Source organism: Phyllobates terribilis, unplaced genomic scaffold (assembly GCF_046119375.1).
Source record: "Phyllobates terribilis strain yellow unplaced genomic scaffold, ASM4611937v1 Scaffold_13__5_contigs__length_258822181, whole genome shotgun sequence".
Lineage (NCBI taxonomy): Eukaryota > Metazoa > Chordata > Amphibia > Anura > Dendrobatidae > Phyllobates > Phyllobates terribilis.
Window position 1 is genome coordinate 118,071,387 of NW_027362773.1, and position 21,807 is coordinate 118,093,193.

The 21,807-nt window shown below is 41.6% G+C and overlaps 2 protein-coding genes across 2 annotated transcripts in view; one reads left to right on the top strand and one right to left on the bottom strand.

Annotated features, from left to right (window-relative positions):
* NUDT22 (nudix hydrolase 22) overlaps positions 1 to 4,269 on the bottom strand; it is a 25,750-nt gene extending 21,481 nt beyond the window's left edge. The window contains exon 1 of the mRNA XM_073658521.1: positions 4,141 to 4,269. The gene's annotated coding sequence lies outside the window, so the exon portion shown is untranslated. The remainder of the gene's footprint in view (positions 1 to 4,140) is intronic.
* The window catches only part of DNAJC4 (DnaJ heat shock protein family (Hsp40) member C4), a 20,695-nt gene extending 2,544 nt beyond the window's left edge, over positions 1 to 18,151 (top strand). The window contains exons 2-7 of the mRNA XM_073658522.1: positions 4,804 to 4,901; positions 10,122 to 10,215; positions 14,831 to 15,057; positions 15,376 to 15,534; positions 16,791 to 16,877; positions 17,956 to 18,151. Of these exons, the coding sequence (XP_073514623.1) occupies positions 4,819 to 4,901; positions 10,122 to 10,215; positions 14,831 to 15,057; positions 15,376 to 15,534; positions 16,791 to 16,877; positions 17,956 to 18,058 (753 nt within the window). The 5' untranslated portion in view covers positions 4,804 to 4,818 and the 3' untranslated portion in view covers positions 18,059 to 18,151. The remainder of the gene's footprint in view (positions 1 to 4,803; positions 4,902 to 10,121; positions 10,216 to 14,830; positions 15,058 to 15,375; positions 15,535 to 16,790; positions 16,878 to 17,955) is intronic.
* The last annotated feature ends 3,656 nt before the right edge of the window (positions 18,152 to 21,807 follow it).

Consider the following 21,807-nt stretch of genomic DNA (forward strand, 5'->3'; position numbering starts at 1 on the left):
CACACTGAACATGCACAGTTCTCTGCAGCTCCAACACACAGACTACTCAGCTTTCCTAGCTGATCCGTGCAGTCGCCATTCTGAGAAAGACCTTGGCTTGTCTCTTTACCAGCTACTACTCATTTTGGCTGGTCACTCACCAGCTTAAACATCCAGTCGATTTACACAGGGTGAACCCATTTCCTGGTTCTTAGTCAAAGCTAGCCAGGTACACCTAATAGGACCCGCAGTACTAGAATTTAACCCAGTCCTATGTTTTTTCTACACCCCCAAAGAGTTTAAAGAATTATTCCAACTAAGTATATGATGGCATATTCCCAGAATAAGCTGTCAATAAATGATTGCTTAACTTGACCTGTGGAACCTCCACCAATCCTAAAAATTAAAGGGCTACAGTGCTGATTCAGCGCTATGTTCCTAGTTTCTACCGGCGACACTGCAGAAGGAAAACTGAGGAAGGTAACTTTGAAACCCTTTGTCATCAAGATCAGTGGGGGTACAAGAGGACGGACCCCTATCAATCTTTATAAAGTTTAAACAGCGTTGCCAATTTTCGTATGTGGAGGGGAGTGGCGTTGATCACATTGTGTCAGCACCTAGATGCCAGGAGCCTTGTACTATCAGCAGGTATTGTGCACACTTGCTATTCAATGAGGAGCGCTGATGAGTTGTGTCGGTGCATAGATGGCACAATGTTTCAGGCACCTGTCATTCATTAGATTAGGACACTTGCATGTGCAGGTATGTGCTGACCAAACGCCATTATGTCCTGATGCGTAAGCATCTAATAAGCCATTTAAGTGATGGCATATCTTATATATACCCCTTTCTACGGGGTTGCATCAGGTTTGGAACTAATCCCCCATCCTAAGGACAGACGATCAGTTCTGAACCGTTGGGACCACAACCTATCCTGAGAATGGGGCTCTGCTGAAGCACATCCGAAAAAAGTGGACGCCGAGCATACACACCACCACTCTATTCATTGCCTATGTGTCACGGTGTGTCAGGTGTGACAGACAGTCGTCCTGGATCCAGCTGTAGAAGGTCATTGCGCTTGTCTCTACAGGCTCCTTCTTGATCTTTTCATTTCTGTAGTGTAGTGATATCCTTCTCCCTCTAGGACCTAGCAGTGACCTCCACCTTCTGTTGCTAATTGACACACCCTTGCTGGATGTTTAAATACCTTCAGTCTCTCGAGAGTCTCCGGTGATTGCTCTATTTTCCTCTGTCCAGGCTTGAAGTACTAGTAGTTGAATAGTGTCTTCTTGGAGTTCCCTTGGAGGATAGTTGGCGTGATCTCTCTGATCTTCTCAAGCTAAGTGTATTCCCTTGTCTATTTACCTCTTTGTCTTTAGTTGCAGTGGAGCTGACTAGTGCTCACCCCGTCCCCTCCTTATCCAGGGCCTATCGCTAGGGGCAGTCAGGGATTAGGTTTCCTGCTTGGCGATAGGTGCGGAACCTATTTAGGGACGTTAGGGGAGCCAGGGTTATTGCCAGATCTGCCTAGGGGTCTCCACTCCCCCTTTCCCTAGTGTTTGGGCTTCCTCCCCCACTTCCCGTCATTGTGCACTTGGTTCTTCCCTCACCTTGCGTGACACTATGGGACTGATGGAGATAGCAAAGCACTGTACTCTGCTTTTTCCAGCAGTGCCATAGACAGCGAATGGAGTTGAGGTTGAGCATGCGGACCACCACAGAGCCCCATCCTTGGGATTGATACGAGTCCCGTTGGTCAGACCCTCAGCAATTAGGAAGTCCTATGGATAGGAAATAACTTTCAAACTTGGTATAACCCTTTTAAGTTATACAATCCCAGTTCCAAAAAAAAGTTGTGTAAAATGTAAAGAAAACAAGAATGCAGATATGGAAATCTCTCATGGCCGTATTCTACTCACAGCAGAACATAGAAGACAGATCAGAAGGTGAACGTTGGACATTTTTCGATTTGTTACCTCTGCCCCAATTTTTTTTTTGCTATGAGTTAATTTTTTCAAAACAAATGAAAAAATGTTCAATTTCTGATCTGTGTCCTATATTCTGCTGTGAATAAAATATGTATATGAGATTTCCAAATAATTGCATTCTTGTTTTCTTTATGTTTTACACAGCGTCCCAGCTTTATTTTGGAATTTGAGCTGTTTTCTGAATCTTTTGTGTGCTCAGCTGTTTTTCTGTCCGACTTTGATATGTGTCATATATACATACACTTTATATGGTGAAATCCCGTCTTTATTCTCCAATAAAGCCAGGTGATACATAAAGTCCTGATACTCGGTTGTGCTGTTTTCTTATTTGTAGCTCGGCCGCACTAGTTTTCATGTATGTGGTGTACATTGACCTCTCCACCCGTGCACCGTCCTCTCCCGGCGTTTGATCATTTATGTTTTATGTCTGAGCAGAAAACAGGATAATGGCACAAACAGGATTCCTCACAGTGGCGGCACTTCTAATTGCCAGCCTACAAAGTTTACCATACATTGAAGTGAAGGCCAAGATATTCGCTGCCATTTGTAGGCGATTACACGGGTATTTGCATTAGAACTATAGAGATGAAGGGTAGTGAGTGATAATTACATGCCGCGTCCAATGTGGAAGCCAAACCGTGACCTGATACTGACCGAAAAAATCACATGATCAGGGACATACATAGAAATCATGGGGCCCCATAGCAGAAGTTCTAATTGGGCCCCTCCCCCCTCCCCCAAAAAAATAATTGTCGGGTCACAGAAGAGCATTTCTCACAACTTTCCAGCCTTTACATAGTAATTTTCCTCCTGCTGAAGTCCCAGATTCCTCTTTTATTGCCCCCATAAAGTATTATGCCAGCAGAAGTGCCCCCCCAAACACAGAATGATACCCCCATGCTGAATTCCTCCACATTCACATTATAATTACCCTACTGTACCCCACCTCAACTCCCAAGGCAAAGTATGGTGACCCCAACACAGTATGATCCCCCAACTGTGTCCCTCACACAGCCCTCCATACGGTATAATGGGCCTACATACAGTATAATGGCCCGCACTAGCCCTCTAAACAGTATGATGGACCTACACAAACCTTCACACTGTATAATTGCTTGCATACAGTATAATGGACCCCCCACATATTATAATGGCCCCACATAGCCTTCCATATAGTATAATGCTCTCCCCATAATCCTCCATATAGTATAATTCTCTCCCCATGGTCCTCCATAGAATATAATGCACTCCCGTGGTCGTCCACAAAATATAATGCGCCCACCATGATCCTCCATGCAGTATAATGCACCCCATGGTCCTCCATACAGTATAATGTACCTCCATGGTTCTCCATAAAATATAATGCATCCTCCATGGTCCTCCATATAATATAATGCACTCCCCATGATCCTTCATACAGTATAATGCACTCCCCATGGTCCTCCATATAGTATAATATTATGCACCCCCCCATACTGTATTATGGTCACTGATTTAAAAAAATAAATACAGTACTCGACTCTCATGGCTCCACCCGATGCTCCAGTTCCCTCAGCATGCGGTGTGAAGCGCCAGACATCTCAGAGCCGCGAGCGCCCTGTAATGACGTCATCGCGCCCACTGGTCTGAGACGTCAGACACCGATGAAGAATGATGGGGGTGGAAGTGTTTGCTGACGCTCCCTCCTCCGTCATCATTGCTCGCATCTGGCCCCACCCCACTCCGGTAGCCAAGTGGTTGCGTTAGGTCTTGTGTTGCAACACTGTATTAAATGCAATATGACACAAAGATCTTCATGCCACGCTACACATCTCCCTTTGTTCAGAGGGGTCACATGCAACTTTCCCGCACAGTCTTCAGTGTAATTCACAATGTGTGAGTTTGGTCTTCAGTCAAATCTCTGGAGTCTAAGGCTACATTCTAACGTTGAGCTTTTGATGTAGCAGATTTTCTGCGCCCATTAAGTAAAATAGGTTACTGGCATTTTTTCAAAAATGCGCAGCTTAAAAAACTCACCAAAAGCTCATTGTGGGAACATAGCCTAAGGCTTCATACAACATAACTCAACTTTTAGCTCCCATATTTTGTCCTCATGTCTGCTTTGGCCAGCCCCTCTGACTAGCAGGTCCCAGGGAAGTCACCTTTTAATCCCTGTGCAGGGGTGTAGACTTACACATGGGTCCTGGGTTGAGTCCTTGGAGTAGCTGCAGGCTGTTGGAGTAGGCTGGCACAAATTGTCAGAACCCGCAGGGTTGACAAGGGACAAAATTGTGAGTCAGAAGAATCATCAGTAAGCCCTTGTTCTCACTTTTTAACCCCCGGAACAGGGATGTGGACTTAAACATGGGCCCTGGGTTGAGTCCTTGGAGTAGCAGCTGGTTGGTGGAGCTGGTTGTCAGGAATAGTCAGGCCGCCAGGTCAGAACCTGGAAGGTAGATAAGTGACATAACCGTGAGTCAGAAGAATCATCAGTAAGCCCATGCTCTCACTTCTTAACCCCGGAACAGAGATGTGGACTTACACATGGGCCCTGGGTTGAGTTCTTGAAGTATCAGCTGGCCGGTGGAGCAGGCTGGCAGGAATGCTCTGGTCGGCATGTCAAAACCTGGAGGTTAGACCAAGGACAAAATTGTGAGTCAGCAGAATCATCAGTAAGCAGGCTGAGGCCAGAACAGGAATCAGTAGTAAACCAGAGCTAGAATAAACTATAACTGGCAACTCCTAGCAGTAGGTCCATGTATTGCCTGATGTGTTATAATAACTGTGATATTTTAGGGCAATTTAATAGAACCTGAACCCTGATTTAACGCTTATCCAATTGTCTCTCAACTCACAGGGATTAACATGACCCATGATGTTATGGCGCGGTTTGTGTAAAGAAGGACGTCGACTATGTATTCTGCAGACTCATCGGTGTGCTGGAACGTATTCACGGTGAGGTGGTGTATGTCTCCAGGGCCATAGGGTATTGAAGAGTTGTCATAGGGCTAATAAGTGAGGAGCGTTTGTGACAACCCCCTCTGTCATTGCGCCCCCTGGATTCTGTATAAGTAATATATAGTTATGGGTGTCATTTGTACCCTGCTCTGGTCATTTATACTTATGTTTAACCACTTCATTAATTTTCCTTGTGATATTGTGGTCCAAGGCTACGAAAACCTTTCATATTATCACAACATAAATGAGACATGAAATTAGTAAGTGGTCATGGAGCACCTAATACCGACGTCGTAGGGGAGTTCTCCTTCAATAACCCTTTTTTTTAAATTATGACCAATCTTAAATGCATTAAAAATTATACCTGCAATTGGGTTTCATAAAAAAATGTGGACAGTTGGCTTTTACAGGCTCTTTATTTCTTTGCACATTCAACTGTGATTTGATTTGTGGTCACAAATGAGCTGAGAGGAACTCCGAAAAAGACCGATGAGAGAGTTAGACACTCTCTGATTGGACCGTCGGAATGAGCTCACTGACAGATTCTCAGATAACTAATTCTTCAGCCAGCAAGAGACTGTGCAACACAGAGGTAATGGAAGGCAAGTGGTGCAAAAGTTTTAATGAAACCAAATTGCAAAAATTATTTTTAGCCAAAGATTAAGTAAACAAAAATTGTCCTCAAACGCGGACGACCACTTACATTACACTGGTTTCTGCTGTGGATTTTTGAAAATTTTGAAAAATCCACAGACGACCAATTTGACCTTCATGAACATAGCCTTAAACAGTAACCGATGTTTTAATTTGTAATTTGTTTTCATTTTATAAATCAATAGTACACAAGAAAATAAGCAAATTTTCATATCTTCTCCTTCTGGATTGATTTTTCACTCTCAATTCATGAGTAAAATCTGTATTCAGTGAAGTCAGATTTTCCCGTTAATGAGATAGAAGATGACTGTTGGTACTTTTAACATTCTATGGAGGTAGGAGGAGCTAGTGGCCGACACAGACATTCTGCTGCAAGTTCTCCTGAAATGACAGTTGGTTATAGGAAGTTTCGCCCCCGGACGGGGGCGAACTGGGGGCGATATGTGCGGGGGTGAGATGTGCGGGGGCAAAACATCCTGGGGGCCAAATGCTGGGGACGAAATGTGCGGGGGCGAAATGTACCTGGGGGCGAACTGCTGGTGGCGAAACATCCAATTCCCTTTTTTTTTATGGATGCAACTCATACCCATTATATATGTAGCTGTTCACATGTTCATTTTTTTTTTGCGGGCAGATTACCTACCAAAAAAAAAAAAAAAGAAAACTGGTGATAGGGCTGTTTTTTATCCAGTTTAAGTATCAAAATTTTTCATGCAAGTGAATGAGTCTAAAACAATGGCTGCTATATGTGTGTTATCCTTTTGTTGTCCTTTTTTTCATTTTTTTATTTTAATGAGTAGAAAAAGGTTAGAATTTTTCTTTTTTCGTACCAGCAACATGGATGTCACACTGATGGTAAAAATTGGCACTTGGACCATAAATGAATGAAGATCAGATCCAGCGTGTTTCTAAAAAATGCTCCCTTTTTTTCTTGTACTCAGAAGAAAAAAAACAGATGTCCGAATGAAGGCCTAGATTCCTGTCTACATCAGACCCCTGAGCGGTACCTGACAGACCCCATAATGAGTTAGTGGGGTCGTTGGCCACACAAACGGATCAGGCAGAGTGTTGCACCTTCTGGAATAAATAAAGGCAAAGACGGAAATGTGAACCCGGGCTGCACAAAAGCAGAAAATCCCTAACTATTGTACCAGCAGATCAACACAAGAGCAAGACTAAACCACCCGTCATTCCATCGTTTGCATCCAGAATTGTGTTCATTCATTAAATATAATTGAATTTCCTTACCACACACATTGACGGGACTAAGGTTAATTATTCTGACGAGAAAACACCCTATTAACTGTGTTTATGAACTCTGGGGAGAAACTGACCTGCCAAAGGGAATGAACACCGAGGACTTAAAGTCTTCCAGATGCTTGCAACATTGAGGCCGAACTCATGACCCCAGCGTTACCCGATATCATTGTGATGCGGTGCCGCACCGTGCCGCCTATAGAACAACTGATCAGATCCCACCCAGACCTTCTTTCGATTGATCGAGTGGTGTCGAAGACATTTCTTTACAGAGTCAAACCCTATGACTCTACAGCTTCCTCAACCTGATGGCTCATCCCAAAGCTGTCACTCATAGGCTCCTGTAATGGCCCAAAAAATGGCCAAAATGCCCTGCCTTGTGTGGATTATCCGGGATCCAACGCTAGACCGTGCGATGATCATATATGTTTTGCTCCGACCATCCCCATCATGAGTGGTGTCAACAATAGATAAAGGAGGAAGCAGAAGGCTACTGTTACAAGTGTGTCGGGTGTGATGGACAGTCATTCTGGATCCGGCTGTAGAAGGTCGCTTCGCTTGGCTTTGAGAAGACACCAGAGCGATCACGACAACGATCACAAAGGAACTCCAAGAAGAAACTAGCCGACTGCTAGAACTCCAGACCTGAATAGAGGAAAATGCTTCTATCACCAGCGATTCTCTGGTGAGACTGGGTGTTATTTATAGGTCCAGCAAGGGTGTGTTCATTTGCAGACACCTTCTTGATCCTCTCACCATCCTTCCCTCTCTAGGACCTAGCGGTGAGCTCTCCTTCTGCTGCTAATTAACATACCCTTGCTGGACCTATTAATAACACCCAGTCTCTCCAAAGTATCGCTGGTGATAGAAGCATTTTCCTCTGTTCAGGCCTGGAGTTTCTAGCAGTCGGCTAGTTTCTTCTTGGAGTTCTTTTGTGATAGTTGTCGTGATCGCTCTGGTGTCTTCTCAAAGCCAAGCGTAGTGACCTTCTACAGCCGGATCCAGAATGATTGTCTGTCACACCCGACACACCCATGACAGCTGCTGATTGTGAAGATGTGTGGGAGGATCAGCACTTAATAAATTCTGGAAATTCCTTCCAAGTTCTCCTCCAGGTTTCGGTTTCGCGAGTAATATATATATTTTACCACTAAGCCAATCCGTAAGTGCCTCATGCTTCTACCCAGCATTATCTAGAGCAGACTTGTCCAGTTCTGCGTAAATCACTTCTTCTGCATCCTAAGTCAAATATAAATCTGTCTATTGAATGAAAAATATAACCGGCCTTTAACATTCACTCAAGGGTGACGGAGATGACCAAAGATGATCGCACAAGTTATAGATTTCGAGATTTAAAGAGGCTGAGTATCAAACAGACGAATACAATTTTTGTGACAATTTTGCATTTAATACTCCTCAAAGAAAATGTTGCAAGCAGTGAATGTTACGTTTTATAAATCAAATGCATTTTGGCTATTTATTTTCTATTGTTTAAATCTTTCCAGGGGGCGGCCATATTGGAGATGCACCCTTCCTGCATTTTCTGTTTACGTGCTTTATAGCAGCTGCAGTGAATGGGTGTTAATGTCCAGAAAATATGGGATACAACCTTTTACCCCAGGAAGTAGCATCGTATCTGTATAGTATAGTGTTGTTTTTCTGCCTTATCCATAACCCCAGTAGTACAGTACTGTCATTTTTCATTAAGAGGGGTGGGACATACTCCTTATTAATGGCTTCAGGGGCTGCATACATTTTAAAAAAAATCTAGAATTACCTCTCAGACCAGCGCCGCTCCTCCACTCTCAGTCCCATATGCCCTGCCAGTCTCCTGACATAAACCATATCAGGTGACCGCTGCAGCCAATCAGCATTAGCAGCTGATCAGCTGCAGCTTTCACAATTACATATGAGCAGAAGAACAGTATTTTTTTTCCACTAAGATATAAATGTGAAGGGTGCAGACAATTTGCAGTTGATGATTCGCAGCAGCGGTCATGTGATATTGTTTATGTCAGGAGACATTGAAATTATAACACCAAGAAGGAAAAGTTGTGGAATTATGGAAATCACAGGATGGATAGGCCTCTTTATGATATGTAAAAATTAAGACAGAATTTTCAAAACATCTCAATGTATTGAGTATGAACGCCATGTGCAGAATTCCTGGCACTTACAGCATGAGCTGCTATCACTGATGTTATTAATGGTCCTCTGAGGAATGTTCTGGTACTTTGGTAAATCATCAAGATCCTTTGCTGGCAGCTCCCTTTGCAATTGCCGACCAATGACATCCCAGGTATGCTCTATGGGAGACAAGTCTGGAGACACTGCAGGCCATGGTAGCACGTTTAGGCCACGCGGGCTGCTCACATTAGTACCAGCAACATGTGGCTTAGAGTTGTAGTGTTGAAAAATGGTTCCTGGGACACTTTGGAGAAATGGCCGTACCACTGGTTCTATGATTAAATCAATGTAACGCCAAGCTGTTAGTGTACCTGGAATAAAGAATAGAGGGGTCAGGCTACCGTACATTATACCCCCCACCACATCATAAGTACGGGAGTAGAACCAGTATGACATTCCCTAATTTTTCCATCATTCTCATTCTCCATCCTGTGTCACGCAAGGTGAGGGAAAGATTAAGTGCAACACGAAGGGAAAAGGGGGAGGAAGCCCAAACACTAGGGAAAGGGGGAGTGGAGACCCCTACGCAGATCTAATATCACCCTGCCTACCCTACTGTCCCTATATAGGTTCCACACCTATCGCCGAGCAGGACCCTAAGCCCTGGAAGACCCTAAAACTTGGCCCTAGATAGGGAGGGGGAGGGGTGAGCACTGGTTAGGCCCCACTACAAACTAAAGTCAACAAGGTAGACAATCAAAGCGGATACACTTAACTTGAGCAGACACCAGAGGAGTAACGCCAACTGTCCTCCAAGGGCACCAGAGAAGAAGTCAGCCAACTGCTAGTGCTCCATGCCTGCACAAAGGTACATATAACTATCACTTGTGATTCCCTGGAGCAAACTGAGTGTTTTTAACTCCCATTCAAGGGTGTGTCAATTGGTAGCAGGAGGGAAGTTGTTGCTGGGTCCTAAAGGCAGCAGGATTAAGAAGGCGTCTGTAATGCCAAGCGCAGTGACCTTCTACAGTCAGATCCAGAGCGACTGTGTATCACACCTGACATACCATAATTCCACTATTTTTCCTTCTTGCTTTTGCAATTTTAAAGTTGAGTGATGTGTATAATGTTAATATTACTTGATTAGTGTTCATTTTTTTATGTTAAATACTGTTTAAGGTCAAATTTAAAGGACCATTACCAAGTCCTAGGTGTTGGGAGAAAAGCCACAAGTGAGGAAATCAAGAATGCCTTTTTCACCTTGTCAAAGAAGGTTAGTTTTATTTAGGGCCATGATGTCGCTGTTATAATAAACTAGAAAGGAGAATAATGATGGTCAGTACTTAGTGTAGGGCATCATTATCAGATCACTGAATGATTGGGTCATGGCCTTCCAGCAGGGGCCGCATCCCCTACATTATTCTTCAGGCTGAGATAGATAAGATAAGTACATTTGGTAGTGGCTGTGAACAGTGGCGTTACTAGAGTCCGATGTTCCCCATTCTGATATATATATGTCCCCCGTCATGGGCACATCATTGTATATATGTTCCCCATCCTGGTATATATGTTCCTAATGATGGTATATATGTTCCTTATCCTGAGCCCATCCATGTATATATATCCGATGACGTACATCCAGTTTGCCTGATGTTGGTAGACCCCTCACCGGCCCTGTCGCAGTTGCGACCTTTGCGACCGCGTTCGTTACACCCCTGGCTGTGAATGAGACTTAGCTGGAGTATCGTACACAGCCAAGACTACAGGTCCTGTGCTGTACCAAGAAATCAATGAAGGGTATGTGGCCCCATTGTTGGGGGTATCAGGAGTCAGACCCCCGTTGATCTGATATAGCTGTAATTGCTCGTTCATCGGCTGATCACTACCATGTTTACATGGACCAATTTAGAGCGAGTGTTCTTGCAAACGCTTTTTCAACTGATTTCGTCCCTTGTAAAAGGGCCCTTACCCAGTGTGCAAGAGCCGGCTGCACGTGTGCAGTCACTCCTTAATTGAATATCAGTTATTGAAAATATTGTGGTGAAAAAATATCTTTAAAGGGAAGCTATCATCAGAAAACTACCTCTTTTTTTCTACATCAGGTTGATTTTAAAAATAATTTTAGCTATTTTTTTTTTATTTAACCCCTTCACACTGAGGCCAATTTCCGTTTTTGTGTTTTTTTTCCTCCCCTTCTTCCTAGAGAGGGAGACATTTTGGGAAAAATGCAATTCTGACATTGTTTTTTGAGAATTGTTTTTACAGTGTACATTTTGTGGTAAAAATGACCATCCAGTATGATTCTCCTCATCAATACGATTACGGCGATACCCAACATGTCCAGTATTTTCCTTATTTTAGTGGTGAAAAATAAATCAGACTTTTTAAAAAACAAAAATTTTGGGGGTTGTCGCCATTTTCCGAGATCCTTAACATTTTTATTTTTTGACCGATAGCTTCTGTTTTGCGGGGCAAGACGTTTTTATTAGTACCATTTTGGGATAAATGTGACTTTTTCATTGCTTGTTACAGCCTTTTTTTGTGGAATTGAGGCGACCAAAAAATGTAATTTTGGCGGTTTTGAATTTTTTGTGTTTACCGATCAAGTTAATTGTTTTTATATTTTGATAGATTGGATGCGGCGATATCACATATTTGTATTTTTTTATATCTTTATTTTCAATGGGGGAAAAAGGGGAGTGATTTTAACTTTTAGGTTTTCTTTATATTTTTTTCAACATTTTTTTTTTCACTTTTCTCTGTTGCTAGTCCCCTTGGGGGACTTGAAGCTGCGATCGTCTGATCACTTTTGCTATATACAGCGATGCTACAGCATCGCTGCATATAGCAAAAATCACAGTCTCCTTTGAAGCCCGGCCACAGGCTTCAATACAGAAGATAGGGTCAGTGTATGCTCATTGTGGCTATGCACATGTGTTGTTTCCTGAAACAACAATAAAAAGTCGAAATACATTTTCAATTTTTTTTAAAAAAAATGTAATACAGATTGTGATATGGATAAAAAATAAATAAAAAATTGCAAAAAAAAAAAGTAAACCTGATTTAAACAATCGGTAATTTTCTTCCCTTTACGGCTGGTTTCACATGTTCGTAAAATATTACAATTGCAAAATCTGTCCTGACCACCAGATCATCTAACCTGCGGTAACTGCCTTTAAAGTCGGGTCTGGATAATGACAAGGGCGCCAATACTTCATTGTGAGATTTCTACTGTACATCTGCTTCTAGCCGTAGCAAACGAAACGTGTTGGCATTGAAGGAGTTAATAAAATGTCTGAGGCCTGTATGTCCTTATCATGTCGCCGAGATCTCTAGTGATAAGCGAATTAGGAAAGCCTTGTTCTTCCATTAGTTTATACACATCCCTCATCATTCCTCCAGAAAGAATTCTGCGTTTCTGTAAGCATCCCTTGTCATAGGTTTTGATCAGAACATCTAGAAGTCCTAAAAATGCACAAAAAAATTCAGAATTTTGTAAAAAAAAAATAAAACTAAATAAATAAATAAAAATTATTCATTTTCAGAGACCCTTAGGTTTTTGATTTTTTTTCCATCAAAGGACCTGTATAAGGTCTTGTTTTATGTGTATCAAGCTGTAGTATTTAATAGCACTATTTTGGGGTAAATATGATGTTTTTATTACATTGTTGGAGGAGGTGCGGCAGCTAAATAAAATGGCAATTTTGCCACTTCTATTATTTTCCTTTGCACTGTTTATCATATGGTTTAAATAGTTTTATATTCTAATAGATCTGACTTTAGCGGACTACACTGGTAATACTGAATAAGTAATTTTTTTAAGTTTTAACTGGGGAAAAGTGGGATGATTAGCATTATCACTTTTTATTTTTATTATTTAAAAATGTATTTATTTTTTTTTTTACTTTACACTTTATTTTTTTATTCCCATAGGGTAATTAAACCTGCGATTGTTAACCAAAATATTTCAGTATTTTAATATATAGGACAAAGCACCGCTGTGGCTGGACCTCACAGGAGTGCCAAGTGGCTCCCCCGGCTGTGATGGCAACCCATCGGCTTCCCACAGTCACCTTGCAGGTGGTGGTGGTGGGCGATGGGCATATGAGTGGACATGCCACCGGAATGGCATGACTAAAATCAGTGATTGACAGTGGCATTTAACCCCTTCGCGACCTTGGGATTTCCATTTTTGCATTTTCGTATTTTGCTCCCCTTGTTCCCAGAGCCATAGCTTTTTTATTTTTTGGGCAATATGGCTATGTCAGGGCTTATTTTTGCTTGACGAGTTGTACTTTTAAATGCTATTATTAGTTTTACCATATCACGTACTGGAAAACGAGAAAAAAATTCCAAGTGCGGTGAAATTGCAAAAAAAATGCAATTCAACAGTTGTTGTTTTGTTTTTTTTTCTTTCCATGTTCACTGGATGCTAAAACTGGCCTGCCATTATTATTCTCCAGGTCATTACGAGTTCGTAGACACAAAACATGTATAGGATCTTTTTTATTTAAGTGGTGAAAAAAAAAACCAAAGTTTGCTAAAAAAAATTTTAAAAAATGGCCCCATTTTATGAGACCTGTAGCGTCTCAATTTTTCGGGATCTGGGGCCGGGTGAGGGCTTATTTTTTGCGCGCCGGGCTGACATTTTTATTGATACCATTTTGGGGTAGATACGATGTTTTGATCGCCCGTTATTGCATTTTATTGCAATGTTGCGGCGACCCAAAAAAACGTAATTCTGGCGTTTGGAATTTTTTTCTCATTACGCCGTTTACCGATCGGATTAATTATTTTTTTATATTGATAGATCGGGCGATTCTGAACGCGGCGATACCAAATATGTGTATGTGGGGTTTATTTTTTATTATTTTATTTTGAATGGGGCAAAAGGGGGGTGATTTAAACTTTTATATTTTTTTTTTTTTTTTTTTATATTTTTAAAAACATTTTTTTAAAACTTTTTGCTTGCTTCTATAGTCTCCATAGGAGACTAGAAGCAGCAACTGTCTGATCGCCTCTGCTACATAGAGGTGATCAGCAGATCACCTCTATGTAGCAGAAATGGTCCTGTGCTATGAGCGCCGACCACTAGGTGGCGCTCATAGCGATCAGTACATGACAACGAGTGTGGTATGCTGCAGATCCAGGGTTGTCATGACCACCCATCGGTGACCCGCGATCATGTGACTGAGTCACCGATGGGCGGGGCTAATGCTGCGCTTCCGGCGCGGTGATGCTAAATGCCGCTGTCAGAGATTGACAGCGGCATTTAACATGTTAATAGCCGCAGGTGGATCGCGATTCCACCCGTGGCTGTTCCGGGCACATGTCAGCTGTAATAATCAGCTGACATGTGCCCATTTCAGTGTGGGCTCAGCGCCGGAGCCCTCACTGAACCGGGGCTGATGGCCTGGGGCATACTAATACGCCCTGGGCCAGTAAGGGGTTAAGGAGTTAAATAACAGCGATCGGAGCCAGCTCCAATCACTACTGTTAGAAGCAGGTGCTGCCCGTGTTGCACAGCCGGCACCACATATACAGGTATAGAACATATTTATGATGGAACGTGAAGGGATTAAAGTAACAAGTTAATTTAAAGGACTTCTCCCACAATCAAAAATGTTATTTAAATTAATCAATAATGAAAAATTAAGCCGCTTAAAACTCACTGATTGACTGCAGAGCTGTTGACGTGACATTAGCTCTGCAGACAAAAAGCAGCCGCAGAGACTCAACGCTGGACCCGGGGATGGTGAGTAAAACACAGTTTGTGTCTTTAAAACATACTGCAGCCGGAGGGGCGGAGAATATTGGGGTTTTGATAATAATTACTTTAATAATAGACTTGAGATAATATCTTGCAAACGTTTGTCTATGTTTTTCAGTGCCATCCCGACAGCGACCCCACAAACCCTCTTCTGCATTCCCAGTTTGTGCGTCTGAATGAGGCCTACAGAGTGTTAAGCAAGCACAATTCCCGCACACAATACGACGACGTCTTGGACGCCATACAGAGAGAAAATTGGAATTTAAGAGGCCGCAGCCAATATAAACCTTCCAGTACAACATACTGGAAACCATCATATCAGGCGGAGCAGGGACCGTATACCAGGTGACAGCCTAAACTCCGTGCAGAAGACCTTCATACATCCGGATCCTTATTCTTGGTCTTCTTTCTGTAGCACCTTTCCCTTTCTCCTTCTTACTTTACGCCCCGCACTTCCCATCCTACCTCTCTTATCTCCTATATGCCTTGATATCAGAACATTCCTTCCTTGGTTGATACTGATGTATAGGGACCGGGGAAGGAATGCAGGGTCCTATATAATAAGCTATGAAAAGTCATTAAACCAAACTCACCTTTTCTCTGTCAGTTTTTCTACACTTACAGTAGATTTTTTCCTTATGATTGTGCTTATTCCCTAATCAGGTCCAAATCAGAAGACCATGGGCGATACTGGTCCGAATTTCCTCCGAAAGGAGAATGGGAAGAATACACAGAAGATCGCAGAAAGAGCAATCTTACAATAGTTTTTTATTGCTTATTAGTTGGAGGCCTAAGTATCTTTGTACATTATGAGCTTTTTAAGTAATTACCTTTTGATTACTTTTAAGTTTCGTTTAACCCAATAAGCGCCGTACATATACGTTGCTTGGTCTTTGGCGCCTGCAGTCCAGCAGAACTGGAGACAACCAGGCAGTGTTAAAATGTGCAGAATGTATTACAGTGGCTCAGGATGGATGATAAATTTGGCTCCTGAAACAAGTAATGTGTCTTAAACATAATGGCCCAGATTCATCAAAGTGTTTTCGACAGATTTCTAGTGTAAATTTGAAAAGTTTCAAAAGTTTTGCGCAACCTGAAGTTGCACAAAAACATTGCGACTTTTGACTTTTTTCGTGTCAGTCCGTGGGTGAGACAGGGCATGTTCATGCCCGTCTGACAAATTCTTCAAAAGTTATGCCAATATAGAGCACCAAAAATATAAAAATATACTAACACTCAACCCTGCCTGTGTGTAAATGCATAAAAAGTCGTTAATAATATGAAAAAAATATATACTAACAAAAATATACAGACACTTCTAGCGGGGTACACGGAGGCATACACCACTGGTAAGATGAGCCAAATTCATTAAGTAGCATGTGCCTCTTAATAAATTAAGTGCATCGTACAACTGCACGCTCATGAAAATGCCAGTTTTAAAGAGATTGTCCAGGACTTTTTTTATTTTTTTTTACAATGGGCCTAAAAACTAAAAAGAAGGTAGTTGCCAACAGAGGCATCTACCCGGTGCCAAGCTTTCACCGACCGCTCCTGCCAGCAATTCAGCTGCTCCACGTCAGAGCAGCTCTTCTTCTTCCTCTCTGCTCTGTTGACGGGGCGTGACTGTCGACATCATGCTGATTGACAGCCTGCTCCCCGCAGGTAGTCCGCGGGGAGCCGACTGTCAATGAGCATGATGTTGACAGTCACGCCCCATCAACAGAGCAGAGGAAGAGAAACCACCGCTCTGTCAACATGACGTCAAGGGAAGGTGCTGAATTGCCAGCAGGAGCAAATTTGCAAAAAACTTTTGGCTACATCCATGGAAAAATAGAAAAGTTATGGCTCATGTAGTAAAAATTCACAGGGGTGTATAAAAAAAATAATCCGATTTCACCCAATAACATAGGTCCAGATGCTGTGAGTTTTTTCCACGGACAGCACTCGTACTGAAAATATGGGCGGTTGTGTAACGTAGCCATACTCTGATCTAAGCCTTTTATGTAACTTCCATGAATATACTTGTATCAAGTGCTAAAATGTCAGTTGGCTAAACCTTGTTATTTGCCTGCTTATAGAGCATTTAGAAATGTTCGGAGTAAGGAATTGGACGAGCAGCAGATGAAAATATTGAAATTTTACAATGAGAGGAAAGAGAAGGCCAAGTGAGTGTACTTATGGCACATATAACTTATCGTGTCACTTCTACATTTTTTAGTTTTTGAATGTTCTATAACATAAAGAAGTGGATGAATCTTTAAAAAAAAAGAGGTGTCAAATGATTTAAAAAAAAAAAATGTAAGCTATCTTGCATTATCATGTTGTCTGTACTGTTCTGGAGTGCACTAGAGAAGAAGCCAGAAAGGGAAATTGCAGTCTATTACAGCCTTTTTACATATTTAGTCATATTATAAGATTTAATAACCTACAAAAATAAAATGGAAGACCAGAATACACATGAATTAGCTGTTGCCAATCAGTCTTTTGGTTGACCGCTATCACCCGTGAGGTAAATAAAGGTAAATTCTGGTTATTCCCATTATTATAAGCTCTCCTAGTACTGTGCAGCATCGTAGTAAAGAGGCCATGTAGTGAAGGCTCTGTGCACAGGCCTCCGCAGCATGCATGATCCCTCATAGTCTTATTAACGTGACCCGTCTTAACTCCAGCCCTATTAATGTGTCTTATGTTGTGGACACAAGACTTGTAAGAAAAGATAATAAAGCACTGAAAGCCACCTCTGGCCAAATAGTGAAAAATTCTTTCCCAGAACTTAGAAAAACATGATTTTATTAAGACATAAAATACAATAATCCTATTATAATTATACAATAAAATATATAATTTAAAACAAAAATCTTCATTAAGCAAGATAAATCCGCAAATAGAAATGCATGATAAGTCTCAAAGTATTCACAGGAGCTCCCAAAAATACATATATTCCACAGAATATGTAAAAGGATGAGAACACCATGTGGTACAATGCCTATATGATGCTAACGCTCAATCCTGCCTATGTGTAAATGCATAAATAAATACATAAAAAGTCCTTAATAATATAAAAAAAACATGTTTTGTACAAAGTATCTAATTGTAAAACAACATAAACCACAAAGGAATGATGCCATATAAAGTGAAGATACTAAGGACATACTTAATTACATGTTCCCCCCCAACGCACGTTTCGCCCACCTTCATCAGGGGGTGTAATAAGACTAATAGTCCATGTTATTCTTTGTATAGGGTGAATGGATTTAACCTGCAGCAGGAGATTCTACAGCAAAAACACGAAGAAAGGCTCAGGCAATTGTATGGACTAAACCTGGGAGATGAGGCTGGAAAATAAGAAAAATGGTGAACAAATTGTAATTTTTTTCTCTTCTTGTATATGATCCTTTGTGTGACAAGTATATACTGTATAATAAAGACAGTAAACTTACAGATAGTTTCATTCGTTATCGACTTTTCGGTGTGATCGATCTATATCACAGTATATCTCTTCAATAGTTTTTTTAGGGCTGCATTTTTGCACCAAACTTTTCCTGGGAAATATTAGACTCAATACATACACAGCCTTTTTTGTGATTTTTTTTTTTTACTTGCACTCTTTATGTTTACGTATTGAGCGAGATGAGTGGATCGCTATGCACAACCCCAGTCCACGGTCCAGGTCAGTGCTCTCTCGACGTGATCAGAAGCTGCCCAAATTTTCTATGCTACACGGTTCAGAGTTTGATTCTCCGACCCGGCGTTACATCATCTCATGGGTGACGTCTCGCCAGCCTGGGTAATCATAAGCCAAACCTGGAGGGTAAGGAAATTTGTGCAGCTCACGGCCAGAGACCGTGCACCGGGGTTGTGCAAAGTGTCACGGGTGTGTCAGATGTGACAGACAGTCGCCCTGCAGTTGGTTGCAGAAGATCTCTTCATTTGGCATTACAGACACCTTCTTAGATCTGTCTCACTCTAGGACCCAGCGGCTACCTTCCTCTTGCTAATATACACCCTTGCCTAGGTGTATAAATACTTTCACTTTGCAATAGGGAGGCGCCGGTGATATTCACACGACCCCTTGTGAAGGTTTGGAGAAAGTGCAGTTCTTACTTCCTCTCTGGTGCTAAGAGAACGTGTGTGCCATCTCTCTGAAGTTGACTCAAGCTAAGCTACTTCCCCCGTGTCTGTCTCCCCTTGCTGTATTTAGTTGTCAGTGGGGATCGACTAGTGCTCATTCCCACCCCACCCCCATTCCCTATCTAGGGCCAAGCGCTAAGGAAATACAGGGATAGGTTCCTGTGCGGCGATTGGTGAGGAACTAATATAGGGACGTTAGGGGTAGACAGGGTGATTGCAGATCAGCCTAGGAGGTCTCCACTCCCCCTTTCCCTAGAGTCTGGGCTACCCTCCCCTCATCCCTTCATGTCGCACTTTGTCTTTGCTACACTGTGACTGACACAAAGTGACTCTTCTCTACTTGTAATGTCAAAAACACAGCAAAAAGAGCAGCAAAAAATGCAGGTACTAAAATATATAATGCCACAAGAAAAAAAAAACACAGGAAAAGAATCGCTTAAAAACACTGGGGCATTTACTTGCATTTTTTTTCCGATAGGGGTAAAGTGGCCCTAAATTGCTTCCAAAAAAGTGTGTGGCCAGGTGGTTTTTCGTCTACCAGAATTGTAACAAACTAATGATAAACTCATGATAAATGTCTGTAATATATTAAAGTGCCAGCTCTGGCCTTACATGTATTACATCAAATGTTATAACATAAAACTTATAAAAGCTAATTCATCAATAGAATTAAAGAAAACACAAATTCACAAGTCGACAAAAATAGTGCTAAAGATGTATAAAAATGGCACCTATTATTAATTTGGTATGTGTCATGCTTCTGGATTCAACCTCTTGATTTTGTGTTCGGCGTCTCTTTCCGCTGAGCCACAACTGATATAGCTTTTTTTTGAGTGTTTTAGTTCTTTTATCTTTTAGTTGGTTTTGGGTGACAGGTGTTTTTCATTTACTCTGTTTGTCTGTCCTATCACCTTTCGGGTGTAGCTTTAAACACCTTTCCCTACTGGTGTTTACTGCTGGTGATAGATTTTGTTGGATTCATTCACTTTGCTGTAGTTTGTCGGTTGCAGTAGTTTTGTGTGTTATTTGTTTAGTCCTTAGGGAACTGCTACTATAGCGATCCTAGAAGCTGCTAAGGACATTCAGGGTAAGCCACTGCCAAGTGGGAGGCGCCATTACGTTATCTTAGGGTGCCAATCTCTGTGGTCAGGAAGAGACAGACCAGGATCAGAGAAGGATTTTTTCTTGTCTGAACAGGGACCTGTCGGGTTAAGGTATTTGTCTTCCTGGTTTTGTACACTATCCGTGTGAATTTGATCTGGCAGTCATAACAGTATGGCCAAGTATGTTAGACACTTCTCTTTCTTATGCTACATTTGGAGGTCCAATATCAACTGCAGGACGAGTGGGGACCATCAGAGTTCTAGTGCTGGAAAGGCGGAGGCCTTCTTAAGGCCCTGCCGCCACAACCTTAATACAGCCAGGGGTTTGACCTCACAGGAGATTGTAAATTTGATTCTATGCTGCAATATTGAAGTATTGCAATACATAGTACAAGTGATCAGACAATCGTCGGTTCAGGTTCCTCAGGGGCGGGGACTAAAAAGCAATAAAGTAAAAAAGTTCTTAAAATAATGTGTTTAAGGGGAACGTTTTTTCTTTTTTTTTAGAAAGTGCCAACCAGCATAAAGAGAATTATAGGCCTTATAATGCTCCTCTGGAGATTTAATGTGCAATATGCTCTTCACAGAGGAAAAGGACTAGATCTCTAGTGTCACCTATTGAGCATTGCAATCCTAAAAGTCAATATCGACTTTTTCACGGGCCTAGCCACTCTGTATAAAAAGCTAAACCATAAACTCAATTTTCCATCATGTGTTTGCTCCTCATCAGTGCTAAGCAGGAGGACTGATGTGGCTGGGTGAGAGGCCTCTGATAGGGGGGTCTAAGGAGGAACCTTTCTTCTTGTGGACAGTAATAAGCCGGCGCAAGGAGACTTATAGGCCATGCAATGCTCCTCTGGGAATTTAAATATGCAAGTATCCTCTGAAGAAGCACTTTCCACAAGGAGAAACATTCCCGTTGATCACCTACCAGAGGCCTCTCATCCAGCCAAATTAGATCTCCTGCTTTGTACTGATGAGGGGCAAACACCCAAAATACATGTCTGCAAATAGAGTGTTTGTTTGGGCTTTTTATCCTAAGTCATGGATCAAAGCTTGTTAAAAGGTAGATATTGACCTTTAGGAGTGCTACATCCAATAGGTGGCATTAGAGTTCAAGACATCTTTTTTTTTTGAAGACTATTTGCATGTAAAAAAACAAATAAAAAAACATAAGTTTGAATCACCCTCTTTTTTCAATGAAGAAAATAAACATATTTGGCATCACCATGTCCGCAAAAGTCTGACCTATCAAAATATACAATTATTTATTCCATATGTTAAATGTGGTAAAGCAAAAAGAAAATCAAAATGCCAGAAATGTTGTTTTTTTGAGTGATGCACTTAACTAAAAAACTTCCAAAAAAGTGATCAAAACATTGTATATATTACAAAATGATACCTATGAATCCTACAGGGGGGTTCTAAGCATATATGATTCTCAGACTCCTTAACCCCTTTCTGGAGCAGACAGAATCGTTGTCATGGTGATCCGGTGTCGTCATGACGATATCCGGGTCACCAGGCATCAGGAAGTTAGGTAGATCGTGCCCAGTGCGTTATTTATCTAGTTTGTGCCTGTGCATGGCTGACAGCCTGCATAGTATAGAGATGCTGCTACTGCATCTCTATTCTATGTAAGTGATCAGCCTGCAAAAAATGAAAGTCCCATAGAGGACAAAGTGTAAAAGTGAAAAAAGGTGTCAGAAAGCGAAAAAAAAATTGTAAAAATATAAAAAAATAAAAAAAAATCCCCAAAAAATAAAAATATACTGTACCCATAAATAAATATTATTGTGAAAAAAAATAATAAACCAATAAAAAGTACACATATTTGGTATTGCCACGTCCAGAATGACCT